Genomic DNA, 24,123 nt, shown 5'->3' on the forward strand with positions numbered 1-24,123 from the left:
CACTTCAGTTTATAAAGCCCCATAAACGTTTGTGCTAGCACAACGGAAAGGATGGCCTACAGCGGGAGAAGAAGTCAGCGAGGAGGGAAAGGGACAGCAATGATTTGATTGGGCTCAACAGGATTGCCACCGAACGTCAAGCCATGACTATGGTGATGTGACACAACTAGTACTTATATGCCCTCTGATCCTGCTGTCATCATGTTCATGTCATTTGGATGGTCTTGCTTTAAAAATACAGATTGTAATATTTGGAAAAAAATATTTTGTACCAGGCAGTGAGCTATTTTTTGAGAGCAAATCAGATAAATTCAAATTTGTCTAACCTCTACACTACCTGGTTTCAGTTCTAAACATTCTTGCCAGCAGTGAAGGTCACTGAGCTCCCTAATGCTCCTTAGATGTTAAAAAGAGTTGCAAGAGATGGAGGTGATCAATTTATATTTAGCTGCCTATGAAGTAGCCAGATTTAGAAAACTGAAGAGTGGCAACTAGCTTTTGCTGAAGTCAAGGGAGTTTGCTGCATCTGGGGAGATTTTTGGAAGCCAGGCCACTAAACTAGGGATTTAAAAGTGAATACAGAAGAACAATGCTAGTTATCTCTTTTAAAAAGTTTAACTGCTTGGCTCATGATTGGCAAATCTGCCATGGCAGAAAACAAGCAACGGGTATGTGGTAAAAAAAGAAACTAGAAACATGATGGAACACTAAGATCTTCTGCCATGAGCCATGTCTGAGTCCAGGTACTACCAGTGCCTAACCAGACTGATAATATGAGCTAAAGCCCAACTACTAAACTCTTTGAGAAATAGCCTCTGGAAGGAGATGTGGCATTTAGAAAAGACTAGTAGCCAGCTTTCCTTTTCCATATTTGTAGTTTTCACTAATTTCCCAGATACAAATGTTCTAGCTAGACAGAGCTACAGAGTGAATTATGTTCTCCATAGGTGCAGTTCACCTAACCATAAGTCTTATTAATCCAAAATATGTTAAGAGTAATTTAATTTAACTTTTCTGAGAGACAAAAGCTAGAAAAAAAATATGTCATTCTTCAGGCTGAGGCTTACAGGGCTGGAAATCTCCCTGGTCTGTAACACAGCTGCTAGATTCATAATTAATGGGAAACTCCAATCAAATCTGAAAGGAAAAGTGATTTGAAAACTATTAGCGAGAACTCAAAACAGGAAAAGGCCACAAGCCTAGCCAAGCAACAAGCTGTGCTGCACAGCTGGTACAGCTTAACATACTTTACATTTCTGTGTTGGGCACTTCTACCTCCCCTAGAGCTCAAGGAGATGAAAGACATAAATTCAAAAGGATGCAGCTAGCTGTGTGAGAACATGAACTTTGTTTTACTGACGGTTTGTAAACCCCTTCAGATCTCTCTTGAGGGTGGTCCATTAATACTTTTGCTTCCACTGGACAGTATTACAATGAGATCCAACAGGCAGAGCTGAAATTGCACAAGGCAACACTATGCACCACTTCACTTCCTCAGCTGGGCTTGGCTCTTCACTGGATGCTACTAACTTGAGTGGCTCTGATAACGACTTTGGATTACATTCTCTTTAATATATTTAATACAGAACACATACCTTTCTTACATATTACACCAGTGCCCCATCTATATCAGTCCTTTGGAGTTATTGATTCTACTGTACCAAATATATCTGGGAGGAAAGGGGCTTTTAGCATGGCTCAGCCTGGGAAAAATAGCAAAACATTTTATTATCCAGTGAATTCTGTGGCAAAGATAGTATGGTCAAATAGGTAGCCTCAGCTGTGCTACGCTCCATTTACACAATTCCAGATGTGGGGTTCCTAATGGCAGGAAGTTCATCAGAGCAAAGGCCAAGCTGAAGGGGCTTGGCTGCCTGCCAACACAGTCCACGTTGCAAGAAGCACTGAACAGGAAGGGGATGTGAACAGAGCATCCTCCAGCTTCCCTGATTCCATGCCTCTGCTGCATTTAATTATTCAACATAGTTTTGTCACCAGCTGAAAAACATTTTTTCTTTCAAATCTTCCCCTTGAAATTGCTGCAATTCCTGCATGATGTTAATACAATTTAATACAGCATAGGAGAGGAATAATCAAAGCAAACCAATCTCTCCTTGCTGGCAGCTCTCCACGCTTCTGGCTGGGAAATCCAGGTGAAATTGCAGGAGAAGTTCTTTACACAGCTGTCCCCTTCTGCTTGATGGAGCCCATGCTGATCAGGTGAATTGGGTCAGGACTTCAGGACAACCAGACATAAGTCTGTGGCCAGTGCTGACCTTAAGTAATTAACTGAAGATTAAATCTATTCCAAGGAGATATCTGCCTCCATGTTGTATACGTTGCATGCTTGCCCTGATTCATGGACACCATTCTAACCAACAGAAAAACTTTGCAAGTGCAGGCTCATGGGAAGCTGTTCCTGTGAAGCTCAAAGGCATTTTATAGATGGCATGGCTAAGAACAACTGAGTTCACCTCTGTGGCTTGTTACTTTGCTGTCTCACAAACTGATGGGTGAACCTCAAAACGTCTGCAAGTTTGAGTTATATGAGTTGTTCATGCTCCTGCAGTCTCCAATAAACTTATATGACAGAACTCATGAGACTGAAGAAATGACAAATAATCTTCGGAGTGTCTAAATGCAGTAGTGCAAGAAGTGATGACCTATTGGTCACTGCTCCAGCACTAAATGGGAAGTGACTGCACACAAAGCATATGTTGTGGACCAAAACACTGAATGCTCAACCTTACCTTCACTGCAAAGTTTGACAGCTTTACCTAAATCATTGCTTGAATTCTGCTCAAGTTAGCCTACACTGTAGCAGACTGGTAAACAGGAACTTTCCTAATACAGAATATGAAATGTGAGTGTGGTAATGTTACTTAGGGCAGTAACAAACTGTTAACGAAAACAAATTTTTAAACATTTCAGTTAGGTCTGCTGGAGGATATCTGACCATGCATTAACTTTCTGACTGGATAGGAAAGTTGTGAGGTGTTAGGCTCATCTCACTGTAGTCGGCAGAAGCTTGCCTGTGTACTGTCTCTGTATTTGACCCAGTGTATTTTTCATGTTTGCTTTTGATCTCAGCCAGAACAGAAAAGATGAGCAGAAGTTAAAAATAAACAATGATAGATTTGCTACTAGAACATTTATGAACTATGTAGTGAGGTCAAAGATCAAGAAATTTTCTAGCTTTCTTATATTTTATATAAACTTGTTTATTCATCTCTTCTGGAAATAGTACACAACACATTTTCTTTTTATTGTCTGTTTTTAAATCATCAGCAGCATTTGATAAAATGTTTCCTCTTATATTGGCAGGTGTAATGCTATCTTCTTACATCCACCCCACAGTTGCATTAGCATCAAGCAACCAACTTGGTTTGAGCCAACCCTGCCCTGTGCAGATTGAGAGCATAAATCCTAGAGTGCTATTTTTAACACTTGAGAATTGACTGTTACCTCTTTTCAGACCTTCTTCTTTCATTTGCTTCAAAGGCGATGGGCCAAACTCCTCCTCCACAGGCCGGAACATCCTTTTGACCAGGACACTGCTACTAGAAAACACACCACACAAACCATGTTAGGGTAAAGTTGCACTTCCAACAAGACAGGAGACATCAGCAACATGTATGACTCACTTTGTACTCTGGCAAACCCCCACTAGCTACTCAAGTAACAACAGACCCAAAACTGGAAGGATTTAGCTTTTGATGCCTATCTGAACTCTCCAAGCCTCTCAAATTGCCCAGACTGACTGATTGGGACAGGTGACAGGAAAACCCACTTTGAAATTGCACACGAGTTAGAAAACTCAAAGTCCCTAAGTGTTTCAATATTTATGGAAGAAAAGCGGAAAAAGTAACAGTTAAATAAGGAGGTGAACCCACATTTAAACATGGATTCACCTTTCCTTTCTGGCCAAGGCGACAGCCTCAGGAAATGCTGACAAGATTTCTAAAATACTTGAGACCTTGAAAGCCAGTAGTTCAGCAGCATGCGGGGCCAGGACCAGCTGGGTGCTGCAATACACCCTGCTGGGGAGCTGCCACCCTCAAGCCGCCACTGCCGCAGCCTCTTCGCTGCTCCCTGCTGGGGCTCACATCTCCACGGAGCAGGGAACTGCAGCCAGCACGCTTGGTATAGGGACACACCGTATTTCCCAAAATCCTGTGAGCCCTACCATGAGCAGGAGCTTCACAAAAGGCAAAAAAAGGGCCTAATGTTTGGAAGTCAATGTTAGCTGCAGGTGCGTAGCTGCTCCCTCCTGCAAGCCATGTTTTGCACTCATATTCGTGCATTCAGTCATCTTACTCTGCAACCTCAGATTTGAGAGTTTCAAGCAACTTCCAAAAACAGGGGAGTTGCAATTGTTACAGTTAATGCTGGTTGAACATCAGCCACGGACATTAAAGCCCTTGGACTGATTGATAGATAGATAGATCTGTCACTATTTTAGGGATTTTCTGCAGTTCTCACAGTCCTTTCAAAGCCCAATACTTTGTGCTCCCCATTCCAATTTTCTCCCTCCCCAGGATCTCCCCTTCTCTTTCTGCCTTTCTCTTCTGCTATTTGGGCATTCTCTCTGCAGTTCCCATATTTGTCATATATACACGTGTGCTTCATGTAACATAAGTATATAACAGCTTCCAAATTTCAGTGCTTTACTAAACAATTCCTGAACAGATTGCTTTTGAACTGCTTTGGGAACCTTTATATAAAAGGCACTTTATTATCAAATATATTGTCCTGCTTCTATACTGAACCTGGCTCATCAGACCATTTTACTTGGCAATGTACAAATAAATAGATATTATAAAAAGCCAGTTCACATAAAGGAAAAAAAATGTTACCGGAAGAGAAACTTCTACTAATTCTACATGTTATGGACCTACAATTAGTGACAGAAGAATATGAAGGAAAGGGAAGAAAGGGAATCAATCTTTTTTGACTTTGTGTTTTGGGTCTGCTTTCTAAGGGTTTGGACTGCTAACTGTAAAATTTGTGGAACAATAAATGCCTTACCCTTCTCTCTCATCATCTGTATTATAGTAAACCTAGAAAGGTAGAAAAAAAAATTATTCCCAAAGCTCAGACACCTGCTGAACAGAGTAACTTCAAAAGAGAGAAAAGACGACAACTGTTTTGCAGTTCTTCATCTGTTAAAAAATCTTTTTCTTCTATAAAAGAAAACATGTATATTTCTAATAGAGAAAGTGCAGCTTAGAAAAACTGCTGTTGAATTTTGCCTAATGGAAATATATCAAAGCATTTTGACAGACACTGTCCTCTCCTCTGGTTTATATCATTTTTTCAATTATTTTACAATCCTGTAAATCAGATCACTATTCAGTTAAATTACCCTTAATATGATTTAAGGCACTCATGAGATTTTATATGTATTAAATACTGTCTGAGAAACCTGATTAAACTATAAAGGCCAATACTAAACTACAGGCCTAATGGAAATACAATTACTAATGGCACAGATGATACATATCTATTTTGCACTTGCTGAGGATAGACGCAAAAGTCCAAATCTTTGTTCAGTGTAAATCAGCATAATTTACATTCATTGAAACAAATTTATAACAGCAGAAAATGTGGCTAATATTTGCAGCAGAGGTATAAAATCACAGTCCATTGTCAAAAGCTTTATAAAACAGTCAAATTCCTCACAACATGCCTGAAACGCAGGTCCATACCAACAAGTACCCGAACATCTCAGCTACTGAATTACAGTGTAAACGTGAGGCAAAGACACAGTACCAGAGTCCTGGGCTCTGCCAGAGGCAGAGGGAGGGACCTTGGACAAATTTCCAGCACTCACACTGGCAAAATTCAGAACACATTTGTCTTTCACTGGGACCCTCAATGCTTAGCCAGAAAGGCCTTTAACTTCTGAACCCAAACATGGAAAATATTTCAAAGGGGTGTGTGCAAAGTTGAATTCTATAATATCTGTAATTTATTCAAAGTCCAGGAACTGAAAGTGGCTACAGAACATTGTCATAATAAACCATTTTTCTATTAAGAAATATAAAACACAATTGAAAAGCTTAAGATAGCAGAAATGCCAATACTGCAACTATATATAACTAAAAGTCATGACTGAACATTGCCTAAGAACTAGCAAACTGGGCATCTTCCAGTTAGTTTAGAAAATTATTTACAGGATTCCATGTACTAAGAAATGCTTCCACCTTCTTCTGTTTTGAGACAAATCACATTCTGATTTGAAAGTCATGAGGACAGAAGGTACCCAGCACTGATATGTGAGTAGGAGTCTTTCCAATTTTGGAGAATAAGTCAGTGACAGCTGTGATTGCAATGTCTGCGGTCTTTGTGCTTTGCTCTACCACAATCCTGACTGCTTTAAAATAATGACAATTCAAATTCAGTGTCATTTAGTCTTCATTATTTTCATATTTTCATATTTTATAGGAAGATGAACATAAAATTTGATCATCCACAACTTGTCTTTATAAACACAATGCAAAGATCTTACTCCACTCTCTGAGAGGATAATAAAAAGCAGGTTCATATTTAAAAATTGTCAGACTATTTTCCCATAAGCAATAAAGTAGATTTTAAAAAGTCAAGTCAGCAAAGATTTTGTCACAATTACTGGCAATAATGACTCCCTGACTTCAGCAGTAACTCACAGTAAGCAGTAACAACATTAGTAGTAGCATGGTAGAGTTTTACTTCCTCTACTACATTTTAGAGTCCAAATATATTCTTCTAATGAATTATCAGATCTCTACGTGATGCCTACAAAAATAGGCAGTGATGTTTAGTGAGCCAGTGCTTGACCTCATTACACTGTTAAGTTTGGTGGTTGTTTTCAACCATCACAGGGAGGGGGATCTCTTCTACCACAAGGTGGCACTTCGTTTCATCAAGCCAACTGCGTTTTCAAAAGAAAAGACACCGTCAGTCACAAATCAATCTTCCATTTCAAAACTCTTGATTATTTGTTCCAGTATTTCTTATTAGCATAAAAATGACAAAACCAGAACAAAACACAAAACAGTCTGTTGTTAATGAACTATAAACTCCATTTTTGCACCCAGAACTACAAAAGGCATTTGTCTCCTATAAGGTCTTTTTTAAGTGTACTCAATGCCAGACTAGTCCAGAGCCACATTTACCAAAACTGACAAGATGATCTAGTCACCAGGAACAGTGCTTTGTTTTTGTAAAACATGACTCAAAACCTGCAGCCAGGTGGCAGGTGGACTCTTGCTCATCTCATTATTATCTCCTACCTGTCCAGTTCTTTGCAGGTTTCCAAAATGAACATCTGGTATGAACAGAACTGGCTGGGAATCCAGATCAGTCATCGTTTTGAAGAAGGTAATATCGCTCTTTTTTTGCAGAGGGAGAGCACTCAACTTCCCTTCAGCTGCTGGGAAGATCAAAGTCATGTAATTATGACACAAAACATGTTAAGTGGACTTAGCCCAAACAAGAAACACTTGTCTTACTCACAGTTACTACATGGGGCCTGAGGTGCCTGGCCTTTGCCTTTCTTCCTGTTCTGCTTCCTCTCTTCATCCCGGATTTTCCTTTCTGCTCCCTGATGCAAAAAAAAAGACAAGATACAGGTATTATCCTATGAAGAACTCATATGAGCATCAGCCCCTGCAGTGCCTGGAACTGCAGCACCAGGCACGCTGGAAATGCTGAAACACTGGTGAGCCCAAAATCTTGAAATCCGCCGAGGTAGTTTGGGGATGTGGGATGCTGGGGCTGGCAAGCTGCTAATCCACATGCCTCATGGCTGGCAGGAACCCACAAAGCAACGGCTTGGGCAGTACACAACACCCACTGCTGACTGTGGTGTGTCACCTAGCACAAAGCTGGTGGTACCACGTCACATGTAAAGTGGCCCTGAAGCCAGGACCTCAGCAAAGGCTGGCACATTCAGGCCTACGTACTTCTTCACATTACATGCTGACAAAAAGCCCCTGCAGGACTGCTATCATCTTAGATCATGCCTACGCTAAGCTTTTTCCTGAACCCACCTGGATTTAGGGTGGGACTGCCCCATCATGGCCAGCTTTGTAAAAGCCTTTGAGATCTTCCCGTGCTAGAAAGCTACATCAACAGCTTGCTAATAACACAACAGCTTTTACAGAAACAGGCATTTCAAACAGGGATAAGTCCTCAACCAACTTGAAAGCGATGCAGACTGCCCTAGTAGGCCTCAAGAACTCCTGGGAAGTTGCAAGCTTCTGTTATGTAAATATATTCCCAACAAGTTTAGAAAATAAAACTTGTTATTGACATAAAAAGCAGCAACGCCTCCTTTGAAGTTCTAATTTACTTTATAAATATGAATATAGCCACATTATGAAGCACATTAAAGATCCATATGCTCCCAGACAGACAGCATGCAAAATTAAAGATTTTTTTCCAGATTAAATTTAGAAGTTTATTTAAAAGAAAATGGAGAGGGGAAAGCAAAGCCAAAAATATTCACTCAAGACAGCAAAGCTCATACATGAGCCTATGATCTGAGTTTGAAAAAAAATGCAAGAAAAGACATCCTCCCGGTTCTGACCTATCAATGGCTTTCCAGAGGTTGAAACAGATGGAAGAAAAAGCATTTCTTTAAAAGAACATCAAAGTGTCTAACAGAAACATCACCTTCACAAGCCAGTTCATACCAACCTTAATCACAGAAGTCGCCTGAATTCTAAAAGATTCAGTTATGCCCTTAATTGTCAAAATTGTATCTATGGGCACATCTCTGCTTTTAAAGGCCTCAGGTTCTTTGACAGAAGAGAAAGAAATATGTCCTACTGTCCCTGTCTTGAAGAAGGTACATGTCTGAGAGCACTGTGCTGCACAGTGGTGTCCTTGCCATGCTAGTGATGGCCCTACCTTTCTGTTTTGCAGCTCTGATTGCTCTCAGGTAAACAGGTGAATGTTCCAAGGAATTTTGTACACTGCCAGGAGTGCGAGTTTCCTCTCAGGAAAGTAAAAGTTGAAGAGGACTCAGCCTTCTGTATGTGAAAAAGAAGGTGCCACAGCTCCATCTCCTTCTACTCAAGTCAAGATCAACAGGTCATCTGGGATGCAGGCAATCCCTGAGCACAGAGCCACTTCTAACCACCAGTGTTTATCCATGTCACGATTCCCTTTAGAAGATGCTGTACAAGATGAGGAAGTGCTCAGCATTTTATAGACTTCAGTTCATATAATTCACTTCCAGCACCACTAAAAAGCACAGCACAACATGAAGCTGGACTTGGCTGGCACTCTCATGTTCCACATAGCAGGGCACAGAGGGAGAAGTCCCATGGGATGGCTTGAGATCCTTTACCAATTCCCTCCCACCAGGGCAGGTGTGCTCCCTCTGCTCCTCCCACGTACTGGTCCGAGCACTTGCTGGACCTCTGTGAACCACTGCAAGTCACTAATCCTCCAGGGAAGCAACAAAGGGGTGGTGGAGAGTTTTCTGCTGGGTCCTGAAATAGGTCATCAGAAGGCGGGAGCGGAAGCAGCCAGACCTGTGGCAGAGCCTGGTGGCAGCGCCAGCACACTGGTGGATGGCCTCAGCTGCTTCTGCACCCAGAAACTGCCTGAACTAGGAGCAGCCTAGCAGACTTTGTACAACAGGTCTAGTACTTGTATAACCATCCATTAGCAAATCCCAGTCTACAAATTTCATCTGATTCAAGATATGTTTGTTCTCCAAGTCTGTAATTCATTTAGGATTCTGTCTTGCTAGCTGTGAAGCAGCTTAGCTCCAGCCCAGCTAAGGGCTATCCAGTAGGACTATCCCAGTAAGGACTAACACTGCTATGAAGCCCACATGAATGACTTTTTCTAGATCAAGGCTAAAATATTCCATATTTTATATAATAGGCCTACAGACTTCAGCTTTCTCCTCCCTAAAGCTGAAGACTGGTAGGCAATTAGATTTGCTCAGTATCCTATAATAATCTGCTTTTATTTTACTATCCATATTGAAGACTAGAGGGAAGGAACTGCATATATTTGAAACAATGGGCAGTTTTCCCTGAGTAAAAAATAACAGGATTAATTTATTTGATTTGGAAGAACAATGCTATGGTATTTGCCAAGTCAAATGCTGCTACTTCTTTTTAGCAAAGCTAAGGACATATAGAAAATGAAAATGTCTCTGAATCTCTAGTTCTTTCATACTCATTGGTTAAAGCATCTTGCAATATATAAATATAAATAAGCCTGGTAGCAAGTTTCCCTGACAACCTACTTAAGGAATAAAAATAATACTGTCTTATGATAAAACAGCATAAGTGATCCACATATGATAAAAAGACTGCAAGGGCAGAGAGAATTAGCACTGAGAGAACAAGATGAGCACTATAACAGTGACTTGAAAATTCCCTACTGGAAAATAAACATAGACAAGACTGGAGAATGAACTGAGAGCAAGCAAATGATTACAACCTTTGCAGCCTTTACTTCCATACATTTATGCTACATAAAGCGAAAGTTTGATTTGAGTCTGTGATGCTCTCTAACTTACATGCAAAAGAACAGTATATATAAGTAATTGCCTGAATAAATACTGACATATACATATAATATGTACCACTTAGCTAAATGCAGCTTTAGTTCTTCAGGCATGGTCTTTCCACAACAGTTGTGCTATGTTTCAGCTGAAGGACATTAATTTAATCAACAGACATTTTTCTACGTATCTAAGCACATTGACCTGTGATTTAACCAAGCTAATTTATAAACACTACTACTGGCCCTAAAGAGGCATCATCACTGCAGAAAGACCGTTTATAATGACACTATCAGCCACAGAAACATTTTTTCTTCCATGTTTCAAATTAAGATAAATATTCAAAAATGCCATTATATTTCAATATTTACATGGGAAAAATTCACTGTGCAATTCCTGTAATAAATCTCATGAATTTCTCTTTACAGCTGTCAGAGTGGGGCACAACAATGCAATGTATACTTTTAAAATATATAAAAGGGATTGTATGTTTGTTCTTTTTTAAAATGGCCCATAATACTTTTTTAATTAAGTGTGACAAAGAGTAGAGCAAAAAAACAGCGTTCTGCAGTCTCACTGCCGTTACCAAATAGGTAGCAAGTCCTGTCCTTGTCACTAGAGGGTGAATAACAGACTTGGAAGAAAAACTGGGTGAGAAACCCTCCATTTAGCACCATGAACAACCAGTGCCCTCCCATTTTTTTTTTTTGCAACTCGGAAAAAGATAACAGTATCCTGCCCAGTCAGCTATCTCCCTCGGAGCACAGCGAATTTTTGCAGTTGCTTCAGTAGGTGGGATAGAGCACCCTGAGCAGCGTGGGCTGTGGCCTCACCAAAGCAGGCACAGTAAATCCATGAACAGAGGCTACTGTGCACACGAAATGGCTCCTGTGCTGCAGGAATGTACATCCAAGCTTGGCTGGTACCCGAGCTTTGAGTCTTCAAATATTTATTTACCTATTAAAGCACAGTGACAACCTGAGGTCAGTAAAGTGGCACCATCATAACTGAGTGGAGTTACTCTTACAAAAGTGCCAATTAGCACAAATTGTGATGTGAATTGACCTAGATAATTTTCATTCATTTTCTTTCATCTAATTCATTTTCCACTCTGCACCAAGTTAGAAAGCACTCTGTGTGTGTGTGTGTGTGTGTGTGTGTGTGTGTGTGTGTGTGTGTGTACGTGTGCATACATCTATATTATACAGATACATATTCCATTATCAATTCCTTCAGGCTGTCCAGTTCCCACTTTCAACACAATTTTGATGTTCTTAACACTTTACCCTTGCAATCTTTTCTTCTACTCTGAGACAGTTTTGATTAAGTCTCAATACTCATTTCCTGCTTCCTATTCAGCAAATCTGAAGCGCTAATTAAGTCAACAGAGGCAGTGAACATTTATTACTCAAAATCTCTATCAGTTGTGTCTACCAGTCACCCTAGAGGAGTTTGTGCTCTGAATTTCTTTCCTTTTTTTAAATAATTCATGTTTTTCTAATTGCTTTTCCAAAACAGGTAGATAAAAACAACTTGTTACTTTGATATCAACTGAGCTTTTAACAGCCAGTGGTAGCTTCAAATCTCTGTAAATATTTGTCATTCAAAGTTACAATTAAAAACATAACACTTTGGCTGCAGGAAGACCTCAGTGCATACATTTACATTCATTACTTTCAAAATTTTTCCTCCAGTAATAAAACTGATTAGCCCTCAAGATTCTGTTGTCAAGACAGTAAGAAGAGAATTAACTGAAAAAGAGGAAGGAGCAGCAGCACAAAGACCTGGAACAGTTGAACCCTTACCCTTTCTTTCTTCAAAAGTTAATGTTATGTATTGCCTGGAGCATGGCCTTTTGCCTTTCTACTCCCATCTGTAAGATGGGAAAACTAATTTGGATAACTTTCATAGTCACTTAAAATAGATGTAGGTTCTTGAACTTTGACTAGAATCTAAGCATCTACTCTGCTTCAAAAAATCTTTTCCAGCAGGGATGAAGTCCACTGGCTGGCATATATAAAATATAAATGAAAGTGGTCATACTACACATTTAAGAAACATCACTGAGATAAAATTTTTGAGCAATTGTTCCTACTTCGTGGTCCTTATAGCTGACCATGACATTATCAGACTCATTTAAGTGGTGATCTGTTCTGAAGCTGAGGAGTACAGCCAAATCTTACCAGTTCTCACAAAAAAAGTGGGGAAACCTACTGCAAAAGGGCCGAAAGGACCACATCTTGCAAAAAGAGAGTAAGTTAAAAAAAAAAAAAAAAAAAAAAAAAAAAAAAGTTGCGGATCTGCAAAATGGGAATAGTTTATATATTTTTGCAGAAAACTCACAGAAGCTTCCAAAATAACTGTTTGCAACCAAACTGAAAAAAAAAATCAGCTGTATGTTTGGGACTCAGTGTTTTCTACTATATCACAAAAGACAGCTTAACAGGCCATTATTGAATAGTGCATTTTTGTATTAGAGATCTCTACCTCAAAGTTTACATATTCCCTATCGTTGCTGCTAGAACTAAAAGATAGATCATCAGACCAGGCACTTGCATGAGCAGGTCAGTACTGATCTTCCGGAGATCCTTACATTAGGACTATTTCCTACACCATGAGTCGCATCATGCTGTCCTTATGTAGTCCAGCTGTTGCACATAAACTGAGGATTTGGGGTCCAAGAGGCTGCAAAGTAGTAAAATAATTGTGTGATAACCTGTTAGATTTATAATATAGCTAGTCCAAATTTTACTATGAAACATTATTCTTTGGAGAGAAAAACAACTTTTTACTCAGTCTAAAATACAGCAATATTAATAAACTGTGTAACAATGTCCCTCCTCTATCCATTGTAATTCTGCTTTCCACTTACCTTGTCACAGAAAACTTTGATCTGGCAGTAGGCTCGGTGGATGGGTTTATTGCTGCGATTGTTGTAGCTGTAGGTATCTATCTGAATCATCAAAGGAAGCCCCTTTACTCCTTTTTGTGAGGAGAAATCCGTGCTCAAGCAATTCACTGTGATGAAAATCTGTGTACCAGAGAGATTGCTTTAAATACATGGTGCAAACAACTATTAAACTTCTGGAAACACATGGCAATTAATGGGAAACATAAAAAGCAGATACAAAAAATAAAAACGCTTTTAATTCAGCTACTGTCTCCACTCTGACAATTCACGCATTTGTTCCCCACTTCCATCCTAAGCCCAGTCAAGGTGGTATCATGTTGAGATAGGAAGGCAGACTTCTACAGTGTATCACTGGATCAGGAGTTTAGGTTTGAGATGAATCATTTGCTGGGCTCAACTTACTGTGCTTTGGTTCCCACCACAGAGCTGCTTCAGAGAGCTCAAGCTGGATTCTTTTAGGAAGAGTCAGACCAGAAGATGTGCCTTGGGTGCAACGCTTTGTGGTCCAGCAGCTAACGGTTGCTCAGTCTCTGGGAACTGACTAGGGATAATCTGAGGTAAAACATCTCAGATGGCTGTCAAATCTAACCCTGACTGTTTCACCCTACAAACCTGCTTTGTATGTTTGTACTATATGTTAATATAGTCAAACCAAAATAAACTTGCACTGTCCTTTCTAGTCATCTTTTTGTCTGGCTTGTTCTTCCGACATCTCATATTTTAAACTCAGTGTGGCCAAACAAAAGTCCTACCCTTTTTTCACGCACGCTCTTTTATCTTTGATCATATGGGAAAGCCTCATAATACAAATTTTTGCTTCCTCATAGCTAGGTTACTTTTAAATCTTATTGATTTTTTTTCAGCACAGTGTCCTTTAAGATATGGCCTTTCCATCCTCATAGCTAGTAAACTATAGAAGGGTCTCTGTATTTCATTTTTTAGTATGGGCACCATTATTGCCTGGCATTGACAAATCTCTTCTTGTTGTGCTCATATCTACTGCAAACAGTTGTGCAAAGACCAGTCCTTTCCCATACCACTTTGATAACTTCTCTCTCATCAGCAGTTCCCCTTCCTCTGTCCTATCAACAGACTTTCCTGAGTTTCACTTTAAAGCTCCTTCATAGTCCTTCTTCAATTTCAAGAATGCATCTCACCCTGTCCAACTGGAACAGAGTTCTTCATACACTTATAAAGCAACTTCCTATCTCTTCTCAAAAATCCCCTTTATCATGTAGCTTCCACATAACTTGGCAATGCCTGTGGCTCCTGGCGTGCTAGAACCGCTGCCTGTCTTCTACTCAGAAATCTGTCTCGTGGTTTCCTTCTATGCCCACTTGTGTCCACTGATAGCCACTAGCTATCTCATGCCTTCTAACCACCATCACTACTATGGGACATGGACCATCTCTTCTGTTCTCTGTTTGTACAGCACCTGGCAGATTGGCCTACCACCAGCAAGTCTCCCAATGATTATTTTAGTACAAAGGAAGCTGTTACATGATCTGAAATATCACTAATTTCTTCCCAGACAGGATAGCATGCATGAAATTTGAGAGAGAAAAAAGTGTATTAAAAATCCAATTGTTCTTCCTATGAAGTATGTGTTAATATAGGCATTACATAATAACGAGTGCTGATTATATATTAACTTGATTCTACTTTTTAGTTTTCCTCAGATTTTAAAAAACAAAACATATCAACATACTCAGAAAGGATGAGCTTTGTGGGACCTCTCGCAAACCCACTCCCCACCAGGAGCTGGGGCACTGCCATATACCTCGCCAGGCACAGGAGACACCAAAAGCCCCCAGGGCCTGTGAGGATTCAGAAAGACAGAGACTGAAGGAAGCCCTCCCCCTGCAAACCACAAGCAGGAAAAAAATAAATCAGTAGGGCTGAACAGAATATTCCTTAAGGAATATTAACATTAATATTCCTTAAGGGAAGGACAGCACAGAGTAAAGAAGGATTGCATACAGGTGGTAGATGGAAACTTTACCCTAATGGCAGAAGTTAACATTACAGTCAGGGTTTTTTTATGATGGAGCCAGAGCAGCTTGTTTGCCTGACTGAGTTAATGGCACCTCCACATTTCTGCTTCTGATTGTATCACAGAACTGCATTTACAAATGAAATAGTTGAACTTTAACTGAGGGGAGAGGAGGGAGGCAGGGAAGGGCCCTAGGTGAAACTCTGATTTTAAAGCTGATAGTGTTATTTCTGTTTCAAATTACAACTTGGTCTCTTCCAGATCCAAAGGTAAGTGTAAATATGGGTGCATATGCCTTTGAAATACAATTGCCTGAATTTTAATTTGCCTTAAGTTTCCTTTACAGCATCAGGGCAGCGCTTTCATGTATGTATGAACACAGAGCAATGGAATGAGGTTTGATGTAGAACAGAATCCGTATTTTAGCCCATAGTTGCACACAGGGATCTTCCAAACTGTATATTAAAAATGTGAGAAGGGATGTGAAGACTTTGAGTCTACGCAACTGCATCTGTCATGTTTGCTGCACACATAGCTGAGAAGTAAAAAAAAGACACTGTCCCATCTTAATCAACTACATACACTGTGTGTTATCTCTTCCACTGCCTCCAGAAACCTGGAGTGTAGTAGGAGCAACTGGGAAAGACAGACTTTATCATTTTAAGAGTCCCAATACAGCAATAACAGATTATTCAGCATGAATAATAGATTGACGCTGTAAGATTCAATATCCTAATCCTGACACTGTAATACATCAGGATCTCTCTGAGGAATAATGACTGTACTTTCACGTGCAAGAAGTGTACTGTAATTTCTGTCATATCATTTCTGCCATGCAGATAGACAGATATACTTGAATTAACACAGATCATTTATTTCTGGAAGATTTCTTGTCTCCACATAATCTTCTATTAGCTTTTCTTTAAAGCACAACACTGATTTTTGATTTGGAAAACAATTTAAAACAAATCTTGCTGTGTGCACAGAGGGAAAGGGAAGAGGGCATGAGTTGTGTTACTTAAGCTGATATTATAGAGAGGTTTTTTTGCATTACTGAAGATTTTCACTAGTTATAGCATAGTGTTATAGCAGGCTTCTGGGGTGAAATAGAGGCAGAAAGCCCTTGGTCCATACCTTTCTCTGCCCCCATCCTGCCCCATAGCTTTCACTTCCCTGAGGCCATGGCTGAGGAATGCAGACTGTTCCAGGCAGCAGCAATGACTTCACTTGCCTGTCCAAGCACAGGCTGCTTCACCTGGTACAGCTTGCATCTTACCCTCCTTTGCAACTGCATCCATGAAGCAGGCAAGCGACTCGCAATGAGACTAGGAGCAATACAATACACAGGCAGCCATGAAAACATAAGTCCTATCCTACATCTCTTGGCAGAAGCTAAGGCTTAAGAGTGGTCTTACTCTGGTCTCTCGCATGCTGGTTAGATGGTTAGAACAAGCAGATTTAGGTAGAAATGACAGCAGCAGGAGGAGAAATCTCTGCTGTTTTCCCCATGGCCCTGTCTACATTTGACTTAGAATTATTTTCATGGATGTGACTCTGGCAGTACATGAATTCATTTACAAACTTTTTTGTCCTGTGCAAATTGGATTTTAGCAATGTTTTGCTATCAGGAACAAGTTTAGTTTGTCGTTACAGTGATTGTCTTTTTTAAAATGTCAGCATATTTTAGATTAGAGCAATTAATAATAGAGTTCCACCCATCGAGTCTCCAGCTCAGGCATGTCATTGGCAATGAAAAACTAATTTGGAGAAACATTTGATGCCTGAAAAAGTTTCAGAAGTGGCCTAAGAGAACGACAACTCTTCTGTTTGTTATAGGGAATGTCTAGAAAAAGCTCTCTCTCTTTCAGGGGAGGTATTCCTCCACTGCATAGCTGTTATTATGTGAATTACTGACTGTTTGCTAAACACTGCAGTATAATTAGTGATATACAAGACACAAACACAGTAACCTGTCTTAAGAGAAGGCAAGGCTCAGAAATGCATTTCCCCTTTTATCATTTAATCCAGCCAATATGACTCCTGCTGCAGTCTCTCAGTTTAGACACTTTAAAGGTCTACAGTTACGAAACCTCTAAATATAAGCCTTTTATTACTATTTACATTTCTGGCTCTCATCATCTCAGAAAAAGCCAACAGCAGAAGGGAGGGAAGAGTGGGTTGTATCACAAAATTAGAAACTTTAAGTAATTCCTCTACTGAATACAGGCAACATATAGCATCTTTGTCTAGGGGATTGGTCTTTACAAAATCCTAACAGTCCTCAGTTTTAAAAAGGTTCATCCCACCATACTGTAGCAATAGAAAGTTAAATTACTTGTCTCTTTAATGAATAACACCAATCCCATCATTCCTTGTATACGTAAAAAGTGTGGGTTTATAGTTTCTCCTGCCAGCCGTTACCTTATAAATCCCATACAAAGGTAAGACCTTTGTTTTATTTCAATACAAATGTCTCCAGCAAATGTTTACACTGCTCTTTTGAAGCTTCCTCAACCCACACCACACCCCGGCAACTACATAAAAATGCCATTTGCCTTGAATCCCAGACGCATACTTACTGAACCATTTGTATACACTGAAATTTCAACATTATTTGCTACCACAAAGGTGGCAAATATTAGCTCTTCTTATTATATTAATTGTATATAATATATAATACACAAATAATAATATAATATAATAATAATAATATAAAGTTATATCAATTATATTAATCTTACTATATTAACTCTTTTTTAATGTGTGCATATGTGTGCACCCATGAATGCATGCATGTATACATACGCGTGTGTGTATATATATATGTGTGTGTGTGTGTGTGTATATATATATATACATGCACACATACACACACAGATATGGTTTATTAAAGCTGGCTCCAAGTCTACCACTACATCATTTCTGGTACTAATTCCCCAAAACAAAGTCTCTTTACCTCCACCATTAAATTTTGAAAGTATAGAAAATACTAATTTCCTTCCAAATGAAATGAAAGTTGATGTAACTTAGGAAGGAAATGGAAAACTATGAATGTCATAAATCTTACACTAGTCAAAACTTGTACTAAATATCCTACCAAGTTTAAAAAAAAAAAAAAAAAAAAAGGATTATCACAGTAAAAATCACGGCTAGAGACTGTGTGGTTTCAACAACTTGATTTTACAACTGTGCTCACTGGAATCATGTCTCTCTTTGGCCCACAATGTCTAAGAGCTTAATCCAGCAAATCACTCACTCACTGAAAATAGAGCTTATTACTCTATGGGCTATGCCAAAACTCATTAAGTAACTGGAAAAGCTCCCAGGGGCTTCAGCATGCTTTGGATTAAAGATCTACATTTCAGTTAAATACACGAGGACAGTGACTACATGCAAGTATACACAACTACTGCACAGCACACCACTGCTACAGACACCAAGAAGCTTGTGCCAGCATGTGTGATTTACATATCTGACGTCTTTTTACTGCCCGTCCAAGTTGCATATCTTTGCAGAAGCCAGTTATTTCTTGATATTACTGAAAAGTATTTTTTGTGAGCTTTAAGGTCATATTCTCTTCTACTGAGATCACATTGTTGACTTTACAGTAAAAGTATGAACTTACTTTCAAAATAACATTGTTTCGGAGGTAACATCACCCTAATCATTCTAAAGTAGCAAAGTATTAATCAGAGCGAAGACTTATCTAAAAGTGTTGGTACACCAATTTATGAAAAAGAGACTCTTGTTTGACTAAGAGTGTTCATGTTCTTAATGATCTTTCTTGCAAATTCAATTCTCGCTGCTGTAAGACTGCAAGCAGGCAGATAATATGTCTACTGAAAAGGAAGCTGAGCTCTGTTCAAAAGCCTCCACAAGAATTTTGTTAACCTACCAGATGCTACAGAAAAATCTTCTGTAGATCAACAGCAAGGCAGTTTTAACATATCACCTTTACATATCAAAAAAAAAAAAAAAAAAAAAAAAAAAAAACTTTTAAAAGATGGCTGAAAAGTCAGCCAGTTCTCATTATGTGTTATTTGTTTTCTCACCTTCCTTTAAAGAATTCCTTTAAAGATACCAAACATTATATTCAGGTTTAACCAAGGGGAAGCCAGCAGATCACCTTGCTTATAAATCATGTAGAATTACATGTAGGAGTAAACGGTGGAGAGAAAGGATAATGGATCATACAAAAAGTCATCCCCTGATCCTCTTCCTACTGATGCTCCCTTATTGCAGAGTGCTTTTGTCTTAAGGAAGCCTAAGGAAGAGTTTAACATGGCTATAGATACTTTCCCTTCACTCCTTGGGATTCCACTTCTAAACCATAAATCTATGGGAAACTCTAGAGAATGGCTGCAGTAGAAAAGGCTGTCGTTGTAGGAAAAGACACGGCTACGCAGGGGGTATGGCCGTGCAGGGCTCAGCTCTGCTCTCCTGGAGGGCAAGGGGACAGCTGTCACTTCAGATATAGTAGAGAAAACTCTTAACGGGGCAGTAATTCTGACTTTGGAGCTGTTTACTCTCATCCAGGGAAAGCAATGGGCAGATTAGCACATAGGCAAGTGTGTTACATAAGGGTCCCTCTTCCCTTCTGTGCCCCTGTTCTGCCCAGCAGCAATCGAGAGAGAAGAGACCAGAGCCCATGGAGCCAGAGCCAGTCCCCAGCTCTCCTCAGGCTCCCAATGCAACAGTGGGAGGCCTCTGCCTGTCTTCTACAAATTCCCATTTCTTTCACCTAAGATGCACCTGAGATGCTGTCTTATAAATCCTTAGCAGACTCCCTTCGTCAACAGGCAGATTCGGGCTGTCACACTCAGGCTGCCATACCTTCATCCTAAAAGGCTTCCAGGAAGAAGGTACAACTCAACTTGAATGTGGGAGGAGGAATCTGGCTTTAAAGCATATGCCCTGCAGGTGGAGTTTCGAAGTGAGAAATCTGATGCTTGAGATGCATCTCACTAGATGCAGGATTTCGTGTCCCAGGATAGACAAGGATATTCAATTAGTTCTTTTTCATTTTTAAAGATTGCTCCCTTGTGCAGTTCCAAAGATTGGTCTGGATTATTTTTTCTTCCTCCCAGCCCAGTGGAGAGCTTTGTCACCTAACATCTTAGCGGCCCTGGAAAGAACTGCTCTGTACTGCTTTTGTCTGACTTTAGAAGAGAAAGGTCTTTGTGCTTGTTAGGTTAGTTTTAATCTTGAAATTGTGGAGAAAAGGGAAAAAAACATTGAACAGAAACAATGGAGCCAGTTTAAGGATCATCATTCAAAAAGCTTGAGGAAAGAGAGTCTGTAATTAGGTCTTGAAATTCTTTAGCTCTCTGAGATGAGGTAATTGCTGGAGAAAACAGTGTTCAGTGACGTGACTCTGAATACACAGCTTTCAAACACCGCAGGGGGATCCTATGGGAATTCCCAGTCTGAGCATGACTGGTTATTTTATTAAACTCTGCAACAAGAGCAAGCATGCACATACATGTACTTGTGTGCAGGGCAGGAATAACGCTTTAGTGTATGGTGATAACTTTAAATATACAACCTGACTTACACTTTAGTGCCCAGTAACAAGTAATGTTATGAACCTTCTTACTGTTATCAATACATTTTCCGTTTGAGCCCAGACATTTAATAATTACATTTAATAATAATAATAAAAATAAATTAAGCATAAGACAACATGTATTTTAATGACTACTTTCTGCAGAAATTCAAATGGCTCTCTTAAATGTTACACCTTACAATTTTTGCTCTAAGGACAATAATACAGCCACCATTTTAAACTCTTATTATTTATATTCCACATGGTTATAGTGAGAGTTGTATTCTTAATGTTTTGGCAGAGGGAATGGTGTGAATGATATGATATTAGAAAGGAACAAAGTGGCTGAGGATAACACCTGATATTAGCACAGGAGACTTTCTTGCTCCTAGATCAATATGCTGTGTTGATCAGTCTGGCTTGCAGCTGCAAATCAAGTGTGTTAAAGAACAGGAGGAAGAGATGGAATGCTGTGCTCTAGACCTATTAGTGTTTCTGTCAGAGTGCACAGAGCCAGCAAGATTGTGAAGGTCCTGGTGTTGAACACTTCAAATGAATTCTGTATTTTCTTGCACAATGACTACATGCACACAATGGTCATCTGTTGTGACTGCAGAGGACAACATAATACCGTATTTTTAAATGAAGTCACATAATAGCTACATCCTTATTTTAGGGGAATATCTGGGGTGGGGAGAGTGAGTAAATGTGAGCTTTATATGAGCAAATATAGCATTAATAGCAACTGGGCCAAGTACGAGTCTGTTTACCAAGGCTCAGTTTTTGAAAGAGCTAGGCAGTTTTGGGAACTACTGTCTTCTTTACGTAGTGCTCTGTTCTTTTAAAATGTGCACCAACTATGACAATCTCTGTTACTAAAGCCTTCAACATCTTCAGTTAATAAGCAAGTCAGGATAGCGAGCGTTAATGCTACCGTACAGTGCTCAACGCTGTCTCTCATAAGGAGGACAGTGCTCTGTTAGAAATGCAGTGGGGAACTATGCATGAAGCTCCGCATTTGAGAGATTCTTAGTATTACCTGAATGTTGGGTGTTTTGTATTCAATATGAAGACTGTACTAGGAATTTGCTAAACTGACCGCGTTTGCTGCTTATTATTTCTAGATCCCTGAGAACTCTGCATTATGCTACCCCATTTTACACAGCCCACCTCCCTTGCTATTTGCTTACAGAAGATTTTCATTTCTGTTCCACTAGTTCATGGAGCTAAAACATTTTGCTATCCTTTGGATGTCCTTATCGACAAGACACTTGATAAGGTGCTCTGCTGTCCTGGTTTAGAGGTTCACTGTAACTGTTACATCCTCAACTGCAAAACCCCATATCTGAGTGTATTTGACCATTAAAAAATAATAATTCACCAAAAACATGCTCATTTCCAATTGCATGGCCAGTCTGTGTTATCTTATGGAAAACAGTGGCAAAAACACCAAGGATGGCATAGTCTAGCTTACAGAATATTGATTATTGACAATGTTAACAGTGTAGAAAGACAGATGATAATCTGGAGAATGGAAACATTCACCTTGTGTCTGGCACTGACCTTGCAAGTAGGACAAAACCTCTTACTGCTTCTCAGGCTGGGCACATTTTAAATGGAAAAATCACTGAGACGCCACAAATAAGAAACTGCGCTCTGACACCCCTGTTTTCCTTACGACTGCATCTCCTTTTATTTGACAGGGATATGCATGTGTATGCAGTATCATCCTGACAGCTGTTAGATGGTATATAACGGATGATCACAATCCTTGGAGTCAGTAACAGACCAACATTTGCCCGGCTTTGAGGAGAAAGAGCTTTCTCACCTCCACCTATCCTTCTTATGTTGGTTATAGAGGAGAGAAGAGTGGAACAGGGACTGAGGGTGGATGGTTTTTATAAACAAATACAATCTGTATAGCTTTTCCTCACCTTTGCTTCCTCATTGACATCCCAAGTAAAGGACACAGCATTGAATGCAATTTCTTCAATATTTCCAATGGTGTTAAAACTCTCCTTGTAATCAGCTGTAACAAATAACAAACAGGAAAATCTTATGAAAAAGGACTCTCTTTTATAGCTCATAGTACAACTGTGGAGTTGCCCTTTGCTTTTTCAAATGGGTTGTCTAATACATCAAAACTACCTAATGTATTGCTTATGTATTGCTATTAATAAATTTATTTGCAAAGAAATAATATCCTTGAGTGTAATGCATACTACTTCATTATCTAATGCTCTTGAAAAATATTCTTTACTCTCAAAAAGGAATCAGTATGACTGTGGTGGGAATGAGTGGGTGCATTCATTAGCTTGGCAGTAAAATGGAATAGGTAAAATTGGAAAATTAACCAAGGCTATTGAAACATTTAAAACGAATGTCTAAAGTCTGCCATAAAGAAATGATATTATGGTAAAACCTAAAGAAGATTTCTAATAGGTTAAGAGGCAGCTATTACCCTATTACTGGAGGAAATAATCAGTAGTGTATGCATCTTGCTCAACCTTTTTGTCTTGCCTAAAAGTTACAGTATCAGATGCTGGATCTCTGTCAAATATTCACAGAAACTGTTTCTCCAAAGTGTAAATGATATTAAAATAGCAAACAAAACATAGAGATTTTTAAATTGTCTGAATACCAAAACTGTATCATTTTCTCACTTATTTTGAAAGGACCTTTGATATTATCAAGTAACTAGCATTCCTAAAAAGAGTAAAAAGCAAGAGAGAGGAAGTCTGAATTTCAAAGATGACAGAAAAAAAAATAAAAGAAAAGCACATAAGAAAGAAAACTTCCAGGTCTTCCTTATAACCAAAAAGCAAAGTGGGACAAGCCCCCTTTTTTCTCCCTTTGCCAGTCAGTTTAATGCACCTTGTTCTCTATGATGACAGATTACGAGAGAGACCAGGTTTGTATGTAAGTAATATCTGCTTGATTGAAGGAACTTTCAGATTCTTCAAGAAAATATGTTAAATCTCTCTGGTTCTATACACTGTCTTAGAAGCCCTTGAGGACTGTTTTTGGTCTCAGCACAAGAGAGCTGAGATTATGCAATGCAGCAATCTTGATCTTTCTAACTTTTGCCCAAATCTGTACTTCAGAAGCATGTTGATGCTTAGCTTTGTACACAGCTATAGGAAGGAGATGGTTTTGTATTC

The 24,123-nt window shown here is 39.3% G+C and overlaps 1 protein-coding gene across 1 annotated transcript in view; it reads right to left on the reverse strand.

Moving 5' to 3' along the window:
* GRHL2 (grainyhead like transcription factor 2) overlaps positions 1 to 24,123 on the reverse strand; it is a 117,464-nt gene that overhangs the window by 9,074 nt on the left and 84,267 nt on the right. The window contains exons 9-14 of the mRNA XM_062568550.1: positions 22,897 to 22,991; positions 13,386 to 13,544; positions 7,498 to 7,585; positions 7,275 to 7,414; positions 5,029 to 5,060; positions 3,466 to 3,560 (exon numbers count right to left, since the gene is read on the reverse strand). Coding sequence (XP_062424534.1) covers positions 3,466 to 3,560; positions 5,029 to 5,060; positions 7,275 to 7,414; positions 7,498 to 7,585; positions 13,386 to 13,544; positions 22,897 to 22,991 — 609 coding nt within the window. The remainder of the gene's footprint in view (positions 1 to 3,465; positions 3,561 to 5,028; positions 5,061 to 7,274; positions 7,415 to 7,497; positions 7,586 to 13,385; positions 13,545 to 22,896; positions 22,992 to 24,123) is intronic.

The sequence above is a fragment of the Rhea pennata genome, chromosome 2 (assembly GCF_028389875.1).
Source record: "Rhea pennata isolate bPtePen1 chromosome 2, bPtePen1.pri, whole genome shotgun sequence".
Taxonomy (NCBI): Eukaryota; Metazoa; Chordata; class Aves; order Rheiformes; family Rheidae; genus Rhea; species Rhea pennata.